General features: G+C 33.0%; 1 protein-coding gene across 19 annotated transcripts in view; it reads right to left on the bottom strand.

Annotated features, from left to right (window-relative positions):
* The window catches only part of Trpm (transient receptor potential cation channel, subfamily M), an 85,792-nt gene that overhangs the window by 51,955 nt on the left and 20,723 nt on the right, over positions 1-13,114 (bottom strand). For all 19 annotated transcript variants that reach the window (XM_069038101.1, XM_069038090.1, XM_069038097.1 and 16 more), the window contains one exon: positions 10,065-10,147. In XM_069038101.1, coding sequence (XP_068894202.1) covers positions 10,065-10,147 — 83 coding nt within the window. The remainder of the gene's footprint in view (positions 1-10,064; positions 10,148-13,114) is intronic.

A 13,114-nucleotide genomic window follows, 5' to 3' on the forward strand; every position in this document is an offset into this window, starting at 1 on the left:
ATTTTTTCACAACTTTTTCGACAGTTTGGGATATTGAATTGTAATCTATTCGATAGTTTAAAAAATCTTCCAACTTTGTTCCAAAAATGGTTTGAATATTTTGATCGAAACAAAAGTTAACAGGGGGTTGAAAAATTAGCATGTAAAACCCTATGGCCAGTCTTAAAAAAAACTCACTGTATAGTTTAAATTCAATTAACAAGTAACAGCAATAAATTATTTCGATTAATACATTTTCTCTGCTTTAACTGAAATATTCTTGTATTACTTGCATGTAATTGAAATATATTGTAGTAAGAAAAATTATGTTATCTGAAACATTCTTTTACTTTAAAAATTATTGATCTCATTTTGAACAAACTTTAATTATGAACAATTCTATTATTATGAGATTTTCGGAAGCATTTATGTGTTATAGTAGAGAAGTTCGTCATAAAATATTTCAAAGAAGAAAATGTGTCTTATTCCACAATTTACTACATCGTGAAACGTTCTGAATATGGAATCTGTTGACGAAGGACATAAAGCAGGTAGACCATCACGTTTCAGCGAGTTAAAACAAAAAACTTATTGGAAATGTTGAACATGCAATTGATATTTATCAAGGAAAACTACCCAGAAAATATGGGGATATTTATGTTGTATGTGGATGTATCGTGTGATCAAAAAAATGTTAGACCAAGAGTGGTTTGGAGTGTCATTCGATACATGTATTTAAATGGAGCAAATGACCAAAGGACTCTTGATGTGAAATTTATGTACTTAGTTAAAATTATTAAACATCACACGCAAATAGCAAAATTTTACTCTTACATGCATTTTAAATTAGTTATAGCGTTTTAATAGTAATAATAATATAATCAACATGATCTTAAAAATATTTAATAAAACTCATTTCTAATCCAATCATACTGAAAGCTGCTGCAGAGGTTATCATCACTTATCATTTATTAAGATCACCTGAACATAAATGCACACAAATGCTGTCTACACCCTGAATTCTTTCTGGTGTAAGCTGCTACTTTTAAAATTTCAAAAATAGAAAAAGCACCGTCGCATGTTTCTCGTGTCAGCCGACCCTGGTTTAATTTATAACTTTCGTCAACATTTTTGAGAGGCCGATTTCAAGTTGACCTGCGACGGTCGCAACTTGTATTGTCATGGCAACGGCGCAAAATTTGAGAAAGATGACGCATAGTGGTAATTAATGTGTAGGACAAAGATAGCTATACATTTGCGCTGCACCACCTATTTGCCACCATGACTTGAAATCGGGCCCTGAGAACATTAACTGTTATTACACAATTAGTGGGATAAATAAAAGGATTCGAGTGTGAAGATTGCAGATGAAGAGGGCGTTAGCCCGAGTTCATCTGTAATCCCACCAGTTTCCTGTAATATGCTTTAGCCCACGTGTTGTGTACAATATTTTATCTAAGACCGCCCCGAATTAAAAAAAATAGTTATTTTATGTAACAAGTGAGTAAAGTAATACTTTTTTTACGAGAAAAAAAAAGATACTTTACTAACGAGTTGCATACAAAAAATTTTTGGCGCCCGTAAATTTAGATAACAGTTTTTTCGACACTCTCAAAATTTGAAAATTTTCTCCTGTGCGAACCCGTGGACCTTTAAAACGCTTGTTTTACTCGCATTTTAAATTGGCCCACTCATGCCAAAAAAATCCCAATTTACATACGAACTCGTTAAAAAAACTACTAATTATGAATGAAGAATGTTATAATTGCGTTAAAAAATGGCACGCTACGGCATTTTTTTTAACGCAAAATGCGTGGAAAAATGAACCGCTATGGCACTTTTTTTAACGCTTCTTGACAGATTCTGATTTTTTTGTAATCGAAAAAAATTATATTGTTTTACTTATTTATACATCGGATTTGACTACTTTTATCGTATTTGCTAGACTAATCATAAAAACTGTTTACAAATTACACTGAAACATAATTTGTTTGTTTAATAATAGTTACTAAAGACACGTTGTTGATACGTATATAAAGATAAGAAGTTTAGATTAAAATATCACTTTACTGATAGTTAATCTTCATTATTGCAGTCACTAACAATTATCGCCAGTAATTCCGTACACGATACCTGTTTCGACTAGGTCTGGAGCTAATGAATTTTAAAGCGATCAAGTATTGACTAACCCCGAGTTGATGAAATTTTAATAGATTACCGGGCTAATTGCCACTTCTCGGAAAATTTGTCAGGTCCTTTTCTCCACGAAAGTTTCCAAATCTGGTATATAATAAATTAACCAATTTCCGAACGTGACACTGCTCCACCTCACAAAATTTATCACGTGTGACATTAACATCACATTTTGTCCAAAAAACGCGACATTAATTTTACCTTTCATTAAACTAAATTACTCCCCCAGGCCGGATAAAAATAAAATTTTTATTTCACTACCCGTGCTCGATTGCATAACGGGATATACGAGTAACACAGTGTACTGCTCATTTGTATTTCAAACCTGCCACGGGAAGCACACGGCAAACAGACCCCTTTTCTACAATATGCAACAAGTCATTCGTGACTGCAAGCGTACTTATAAACCGGAGTTCTGTTTCGATATTTCCCAAAACTGTTCGACCGAATCATCGCTCGGGCCCATTATTTATAAGAACACCGAAAACCTGTCAAAACTCCACCTACAAGTGCAGAGCTAATAAATGATCGATACATTCAGTGTGGCATGAAGAATTCAAGTCAAAACAGAACTACATACATCACTCGAGTACATAATGACTTGAATAAATATTGGCAGAGCCAGGAAGAGCGTGTCGTACAAAATTTAGAATATTTTTCGCGAGCTCCTTTGAAAATGTCCTACGGTAACGTTATTCCGACTAAAACGTCCGACTTTTTGTTGATGTTTCGTTTTAAATTTGTAATATAAACACCGGTATGGTTTAAATCTTGGATGGATTGATTTGGTGAAATGGAAGCTGGCAATTTGTAATTATTTATAAACTCATTAATTTACTTCCGGCGAAATGCCACCGACAAGTCACCAAAACCCGAGCCACTACACACAAACCGCAGGAAATTTACGACTGGCAACTTTATCGCATCCTTCGTTCGATTAAATTGCCATACATAGCTTCACTGAAATATTCCCATTAAGTGAACCAATTAAGAACACAAAACAAATCTGAATTCAAAACGGTTCTCTCTCGGCATTCACAGTTTTCCAAATACAAAGATGCGATGAGGATGTGTGCTTTCACTACGAGTAATAAAAAGCCAACGAGAGAGCTTTCACTTTAAACCCAGACCGTGGGTGTTCGTGTCCTGAAGATAACGACAAATCAAATTACGTGACGTATTTTTATAAGTTTTCGCAGGATAGATGAAATCCTTGCACAACAGGTGAAACAGACAGGCGTAAATAATCCTTCCGTTTGGCGTAATCGTAAAAAGTCAGAATATTAAAAGGTCAAAAGCTGGAAATAATAGACGGATGCTTTCTTGGAGATTCGACGAAGTTTTATAATCCATCGTAAATCGACAAACTAAGTCAGTCTTTCAAGCTTTCTTATCCCTTTCCTTTCTCGAATGGTAATAGGAACATGGCGGGATTCTCGAGGAAATTATGCAACTAATTACCCATTAAAAAAATTAATTACCTAAGTTGTTCATTCTTTAGTTGGGAAAAATAATAAAAATCCAGTGATGTAAATTTTACACGTGGATAAGTAACCCCAAAGGAACATTTCCTGTCGGATTTTACTAAGAACAGTGCTGTGGGTAAAGAGAAATTGCTTCAAACTAACGTTTTATTTATTTTTATTTTTTATTTTAAACACACACGTTAACCACCACTCTATTAATTAGTTCTTGTGGCAACATACAAAAGTCTGGAGCCATTTTTATCGCTTTTGTTCGCCGTCAACCTAAAAGTCCTAAAATAACAGGTGCAAGTAAATTTCTGCCGTAAATTTAACGGCTCAACTGGCGGAACAAACTCTTACGATAAGCGTTTATTAATTTCGAAACGCCCCAAAAATCATGTTTAATTTTTATAGTGTGGACCCAATGAATAAATCTTAATAATTGCACGTAACGGCGTTAAAACTAAATAAATATGTCAATCGTGTCAGCTGTTTCTCTGATAGCTTGTACAAATTTACTGTTGAAGCAAATTTTCAATTATGCAACACAATTGTATTATTAGAATTTGTTGTTTCGCAAAAATGAACATCACTGTTTCATTGCAACAAATACATTTACAGTGAATAAAAGTAATTCATTGTATTGGGTGTTGTTTTAAATTTCACCTCAAAGTTGGCGTTGAAGAGTCGATTGTGAATGTACCGACCACTCGTCAGTCTGCAGAGTAAAAACATAAACAAAGCAAAAAGTGATCTGTATCCGTGGTGCGTTCACAATCGACCCTTCAACGCCTACTTTGAGGTGAAATTGAAAAAAAAAACACACGATACAAATGGTTCTAAAATACAAGAGTTAATTTTTTATTAGTCGTCAGTCAGTGAGCGGAGTAAAAACACAAACAGTGCAAAAAGTGTGGTTAGATTTAAACAGCTGATCCGCCATCCGTGGTGCGTTCACAATCGACTCTTCAACGCCAACTTTGAGGAGAAATTTAAATGAACACCAGATACAAAAAATGTAACTTTAACTATGGAATAATTAAATATTGCGGTGTTGCCTTGGGGCTAACATCCGCATCGGAGAATAAATTGCGAGTTAACTGTGGAAGAAAATAAAAAAATCCAACAACGTCACTGATATCCTAGTTATGTAGCTCATTTATAAAGGGACGCATAACAGAATCGGGGTGCCTTGGTTAACCCCACGGGTTAATCCTTTACTGTCGTCCGCAATCTGTTGAATCGACGATTTCAAGATAAAAACTATTCTGAAAGTCCGCTTATCTGCGGCCGTTCGTTTCAAATTCAGGATGTCCTGAACGCTGCAACTTCATTATCATCGGCCTGCGTGTAATTTTTCCCTTCATTTCACAATAAGTTTAACCGAATCCTTCATAATTGCTGGCCCTATTAAATGACGTTGATTAATTTTAAACGATTTCATTAGATACTTTAAATGAAAATTACAAACTTTTGCAACACCAGTCTGCTGGGAGCAACAGAAAAAGACACAAGCAAATTGATAATTGAACCACCCCGGGTCTATATTTGCCAGGGGAATATTGAATAAGTGAAACGTTATGTCTAGAACTTAATATTAATTTAACTTTCGTAAAATATTGTAGTCACTCTACTTACACCTTTCTTTTTTAATTAAGGTACTCACTGAGTCAATTCTAAAATTAAACTTTACATTAAAATATTCTTGTGTGGACACTATAGGTTATTAGGTATAAGCTACAGAAAATTTAGACATAGGGTAATTGCGGGCGAGATCACCCTAGAGGGGAGATTGCCCACAATTTTTATTGTTTTATTATCGTCATGTATCGAAAAGAATTAGTCAATCGGAATCAACATCAATAAAGGACGACATGCAAGGTAAATAAACAACAAATAGGGTAATTTCCTATTAAATATTCGAAATACTACTGAATAAGTTTGGATACTTTAGTTGTGCAATGAGTAATTGTATTCATGTGTCATTGTGTTTCTTACGTGATTACTGATTATTATCAGTTTGATATATTTCTCGTAAGATAAGCTCAAAATTGACACAGATGAGGACTACCAAGGCGGTCTCTAGTTAAATAAAGACCGCCTTGGGATTACAGGTTATATGGCCACCCAGAATGAAAGTACATATGACAGTATCAACTAATAAGTGAAATAAGGCACAAAAAAGAAAAGAGTTTTTTTGGATGGGGCATGCCACACACAATGTCCACCTGCCCCTAATTCCGGGTGAAATGATGAAATCCAAGATTTTTTTAAACTTAGTTTTTCGTTATAAAAAAACATACATAGATATTTTGAAGCTTGTTTGAAGGAGTCTACTAAATACTATTTGTGATGATCAATTTTTAAAATCATGTCAAACTCCGGCAGAATAACCTTACCTGCTTTTGAAAAGTTTCTATTTAATTACTTGTATTTCCACTAGACGATGAAAGCTTTTAACTGGGATTATTTATATTGCGGTTTTCTACAAACAAGCTTTGTAAACAGGAGCAAGACGATGTAAATTTAAAACTTTCTGTACATATCACCATTTGCTCTTTTTTCAATTCAGTGTAGATTGCAATCCACCGTTAAAAATATAGTATTAGCAATGTGTTCAGTATGCTTACTTACCGTCTATTTCTGCAGATAAGACGGTACTCGAATGATCAAAAGAACACTTCAAAATCGGAGTTTGTGTTTTTGAAACCAGATACAAAACAGAGTTCTTAAACTCAACCGAACTGCTACAAGCTATAAAAACCCAACAACTATAGCTCGCCCATAAAATGTTACTTTTCTACTGATAACACATTTAAGTAGTTTATTCAGGCATTTAATGATTGTGTCAGTATTGGTAGTTTTACGTTGACGGTCTTAAACTTGGCCAGATATAGTTTACCTGTTTCAAAGTTAGATTAAGAGCTAAAATTATGTTTAAACTAAAATTTGGCGCTCGTCTTTTATGGTAGTTGTTTTATTCTTTAAAGCAAAGAGTAATTATCTCAATTTCTAAACAATAATTTTTTTTAAAGTAGGTGGGTACATACTCTAATCAGTATGCCTGCAATATCTTTTTTTTAATAAATAATAAATTGAATTAGAGAATTCCGACATTATCAGCTGTGAGGTACAAGACATGTGAGAATTAAATATAGAAAATAAGAGTGATCTATTGCAAATAATAGTACATATATGATTATACAAGTTTTATAAGACGCTTGATTCTGATACGAGTTAGTTGGGGTACGACGAACGCAGTGAGGAGTGCTCCAACAGAACGAGTGTCACAGCGCGTCTTATAAAACGAGTGTAATATACATACATAATATCTATTCACTTTGATTGTGACCACAACGAAAAACATAGTAGGCGCTGTTTAGCTGTGTGCTGCATACGTTTTACACTAAATATTTGTGTGGTGTAACATGATGTGAAAACGTCAGAATTGTCAAAACTTGACCACGGTAGTAAAGCTATGATTTTAATGTATTTATCAATATTAATAACGGAAATCAATCTTTGAAGTAGGAGAAACTAAAAACGTCTGTCTGATTCTGTGATCACGTCTGTTGAAAAGTGAGGTTATATCCAGGTACAGATTATTTAACGTAAAAACTTCGAAATCAAGTCATGCAATTCTCGATATTAATGAAGAACGAAGGAAATGGTCATTTGGCAGTAAGACAAACGCGAAAAATGCCTGGGGATTACTAATCAATTAGCATTGATTAATACAAATAAGTATTTTCAGATAAAAACTAATCAGACAGAAAGTTCAAAAAAATGATTTACAGGGGATGAAAAGGCAGAAGGTATCAAACTACAACACTTACTAGCCAAAATGTACAACAAAAAAGCACAAATAGAGTTAACTTTATTGGTGATGTTCGTCTTTGTGAGTTGTTTTCCCGTTGGCTTCAATAAATGTCTCGAAACAAGTCAATATTAACCGTTTGGTCCCAACTTTGAGAAGACGACGTGGCATTTTCTTTTTGAATTCTAAAATTTTGTACCAAAACTCAATTTTATAGATATGCGCACAGTGTACGTCGAAAAACGTTTGCGCAAGTCATGCTCCATTCTGTCTTCTGTGAGCGTGACGTTTCTGTCAAAATGGCGCCTCCGAGAGTTGCCAACTGCGACTGGATTTAGTGTTATCTAAAATTCCCTATAAATAACCTAGCAACTGAAAAGTTACTAAGGAGTGGTCACAATCAAAATGAATAGATAATACTATTTTCTCTACTTTGGTCGCATTAATGTAATAAAAACTCAAAAATCTAATTACGAAATAATCTAAGGACTTTTGTATGGTATGAGTTTATGGTGGCATTTCTCTGAAATCTATGTCAATTTTCAAATCTTTAATTGTTAACAGGAGCTCGCTAGAGATGCCGGACGCGCGCCGGCCAGCGTGCTATTGCAGCAATACCAACGTAATAGATACGTATTAAAAAAAAACAGTTTCACAAAAAGTTCCTTTGTGACACTACATACTTTTAGTTTCACAAAGACTCACTTATGATACCAAAGTAGAAAAAAATATTTATAAGCATAACCGGAAGTAAAGCGAGGAACTTGGGACTACAAAACCTATGCATTTATCGACCGATAAAATTAATTTGTAATCGGTCATGCATGAATCCGGAATCGTATGTCGTTATGTGAACACAGGTTATGACAGTTGACATTTCATGTTAACTATTGCAACGGTGGTTAAAGATACAACGAATTTAATTGTATATCCAGGATTAGGATCTGACAGAAAATTGAATTTAACAACGAAATTAAATGTGGAGGCTACAGTTACATTATCAAAATTTTTGAAAATCAAATCGATTTTAAAAAAGTCTTTAGAATGACGTAACTTTACATATCACAATTAACAATCGGAACAATCGGAAAAGACCTACGGATTCAAATCCATGGATGTCTCGATTACAAATTAATTTGATGGCTCGATATATTAAGAGAGTGAGAAAAAATTACCAAAGAAACATAAGATAAGGAATAATCTAAGTTGGCATGGCATATTTTGACATTTTTATCTTCATTATTCCAGTTATTACATATCTCTTTTTTTAAGATCGTAAGTATTGTTTATAAAATATTGAGTACATAAAGCATTTTCTCCTCTTTGTTATCCATTTTAGTTCTCATTCACTCTGCTTTAGCTATTTGAAATTTTTTATTTTCCTCCATTTCTGATTATTCCTTCTTGTATCTAGTCTTGTTTTGTATACTTTGCACTTTTCAAGCAATACAATTACCCTGAAATTCCTATCTAGCTGAATGTTATTTCACATTCATTGCCTCCAACTTCCCAGCGTATTTCCTCCATAAATCCGCATTCAAAATTAGGTACGCTTTCCACTAAAATAATTTTCAAATAGTATTACTGTATAAATGTTGTTACGTATACACTAGTCAATTGTTCTTGGAATGTGATGTTATACGTATTCCAACCGCGGCACAGAAACTGTTTAACAATTATTATTCAAATTAATTAGTGAAATGTGGGTTTGTAGAAAATTAAAATTTAATCCCAGTCAGATCTATTTAACGTTATTTTACCTGAAAGTACATAGTTCAGCTTATACCGATAAATCCTGGCACGGCGGATGTTACAGTTGAAACATACTATTGATTAGTGTTAAAAAAAATAAATACGGCAATAAAATACATAAGTAAAATCCCCAGTTTTAAATACTCCACAAAAATTCAAGATACGAATATTTTTAAATAATACAACATCCTAACTGGGCTTTCGCCATCCAACTGAAATTAAGCAGCTTTAGTGATAAAACAGTGAACACAAAAGCACAATTCCTGTTCTCGATGGTGTTTCGGACACCGTAAACCGGAACGAAGCACGAAAAGAAATTATACGTATCCTGCGGATATTATTCTTTATGAAATTCTAAAAACGGCACCTGATCGTAAAAACTGATTATTCAATTTTTTAACTTCATAATCAGGAAACCCATTTATTTCGTTCCCGGCTGGATTAGCAAAGTAGTTGAAAGTCATTTTTCACCCGACGTTCTCAACTTTCCAACTAAATCACAAGAACAAGAATATCATTACCATAGAGACGAGTTGAAAGAAACTAATGAACGAATGAGAAAATCGCCAACAGTAATTCAATGAATTTCATTTTTGCGTAGTCTTCGACATGTCATGAACGTCGACCTTCTTCCAAATTAGCATTACTATCGCATTTTAGCACGGTGATAAATGTTTACGTTTTCTTTTAAAATCAATACGACCGTATTATTTGCTCCTGATTGTTAGCCTAGATTTGTAAACATTTGTACAGCGAGTTACAATAAGGTGATAAAAAAATTAAGGTTAACCGTTTTCCAAGATTCAACAGGATTTGGGAATAACCCCGACAAAAAAGCAATTAAATGTAAAACTTACTTTTGCTCATCTTTGGTGTTGGCTATGAATCTGGCGCATTCCCTCTTGTGGAAAGTTGCTTCTATCCAACTCCGCGCAGGAGCCTGGAAAGTAAATTATAAGTTACAATCGAGAGTACACGTCAAGACGAGTTAAAAAAGAAAACAACTCCAAAACTCGTCTGAAGGATCCGGAAACGGTAGTTTGACTACAATTTTCACTTTAAAGTTTTCTCAGGGATTACCTACCGATTTGTCTTACACATTATCCACGGTCCAATGCAGTATCCATTACTATTATTTATTTTTAAATAAACTGATACAACTTGATGCACTCAATTAGATTGAAATAGTTCAGTTAGTTAATAGTTATTTGCGATATAAGTATCGTAATATGAAATCACGATACAAATATCGTACCTACGAGTACAATGCTTTATCTATTATCAATTAATTATTATCGTGGGAAATAAATATTATTTAACGAGAAAAAATAGTATTATAGAAACCAAAGTAGTAGACTGGAAACATTTTTGATTTCTGTCACGTTTCAGTCCCCACTGTTAAAATGCAGAAAATATATACGATACAGACCAAGAAAGCATTTCCTCCGATGTTGAGAATCGAGATTCTAGCAAATGCAGCAGTTGCAGTTTTGATAGCAGCAAAATTATGTCAAAATTACAAAAATGTTACCTTGGATGACACTACACCACACTAGTGCGGCAAAGTATGTCGTTATGACATTCCAATGAATACCATAAAGTTTAACATTACGTATTGATAGTAGATAAATGCATTTTAATAACTTTATAATGATAAAAAAACACTATAAAACATAGATTAATTAGGAAAACGTATTTGCATCATAATTTTAAAATGTGCACTATTGATTTTATTTGAAACTAAAAAACAACGGTACACTCTTATCACTAAAAATTACAAATGTCTAAAAACCTATAACGTGATTAATATATTGGGCAACAAAATTGACTATGCACTAAAATTTTATGCGGTAGTAACGTATTACTACTACAACCCCTGTCTATATATTGTAACATTAACGAGCAATGAAAGCTACTATAATAATTAAACATCATACAAGTTATGTGTAGGTTATTTCCTCAATTTATGGTCTCTCAAATAACCATAAGACGGTTAAATAGTCAGTGATTTATGTGTTCGTTTTGTTTCACACAAATTTTCACGATGGTAGAAGTCAATGGTGTTGCCTACTTTTTTATGACTACGTAGCATTATTTTGTCACATCTCTATCATGTGCTTTTACTCATTTCTTGAATAGATAAAATAATTCTAGGAGAATGTAACTCTTAAACGTTTAAGAGAAAACGATTGATTTGAAAACTTTAATGATACCTAATTGTTTAAAACTTTAAATTAATTTTTCAACACGGTAGTCACTGTTGCAATGTTACAATGCATAAAAAGTCTAATTGCAATCTGAGAACTCACACATTTTTATAAAATAAGTTCTGCCACAAATATTATGTTCAGGTGGACAGGTTGTACCTGTACCTATGACTACTGTAAATAACTACCGGGTGACTTTTAATAATTGAAATTATTTTCGTTCGGTTGGCAACATATTTAGGATTTCATGTTGGAATACTTGACTGGTAAATTCAAATATGACAGTGCAAAAGTCAAAATAATTCAAATTTTAACTAAATCTTAACCTAAAAACAAATTAACAGACAACTCTTTGACAAATGACTAGCCGTAGGTACCAATTATTGGGGAGTGCCAACCCACTAAATTTGTTTCAATCATTAAAAGTCACCCGGTATTAATGTTCACATCGTAAATTATTTGGCCAATTTTATACCAAAAAAATTTCTAACAAGACTAAGTGAGTACTAAATAAGATCATTTCATATTATTCAAGAATGATTTAAGATTCAGTCATCCATTAAACGATGTTATAAGTACCCAAACATGTAGGTGGGATCTTGGTATAATAAAATATTAAAGATATGTATTTTTGAACTTCACAGTCTCCATAAAAATTTAATGAGATCCTTCACTTACAGTTAAAAGTAACCTCTCAATTTTAGTCATCTTCTGAAGATTCTTTTCCTAAAGATATGGGCTTATTAATTAAATGAAAAAACGATCTTTCAAGATTAAAACTTTCATACTCGTAAAATCAGCCAAACAATTTAAGTATCGTAAAAATTTCCGTGCAGATTCTATACATATTAGCTGCTTACCAAAAATACTACATATCTACTTGTCAAAATAAATAAAAAATAAAATATAACTCGCTTTTTATGTTGCACATTTAAAATGAACTGTTTTTATACATTTGGCTCATGATGCAAGTAATACAGAGAACTCAACGAAATAGAAAAACTTAATTGGAGAATTAGTTGAAATTGATATTATTATATTACTCGTATGTGATTACTGCGGCCAGGAATCAGAAAGGCATCCCTAATTTTTAGCATAAAAGACAAAATTCCCAAATTATTCAACAAATGAAAAACATAATGCATATACAAAGCAAAATAGATCCAAATACGTAAGTAAAATACGCAAAGAACAAAGTTAAATTTGTGTAATTTTATTGTTTGGGAGAAATTTACGCTTTTATTAATTTGTTTAAGATTTATGGATAGCTATAAAATGATATATTAGCAGAAAATTTCGGGATTATAAATTTTAAACAAATTTTTTCATACCTAGAATTTTGAGTGTGCAACAACGTGGTACCTATTTAAAACTGATACATTTAACTACTACTGTAACTGAAAATTTGTAATGATTTCATATAATTCCGGGACGCAGTTGTAGCAAATAAATTTCTACACATGTGTACCAGACCGTTCAAATTTTGAAAAATAATTCAAAACACACTTCAGCAAGTAAATGTTTAACATCTTTGACCCACTTTCTAAATGAGAGCAACGTTAATGCGAAGCTATTCACCAATCACGGTCATAAAATGAACGTCGCCCTTGATCATTATTATTTGATCGCATGACACAACACCGATTAAAAAAAAACCAATCGATATCTCATTCATCAACTCCTTGGTACTAACCAAGGCA

This window comes from Tenebrio molitor, chromosome 2, assembly GCF_963966145.1.
Source record: "Tenebrio molitor chromosome 2, icTenMoli1.1, whole genome shotgun sequence".
Taxonomy (NCBI): Eukaryota; Metazoa; Arthropoda; class Insecta; order Coleoptera; family Tenebrionidae; genus Tenebrio; species Tenebrio molitor.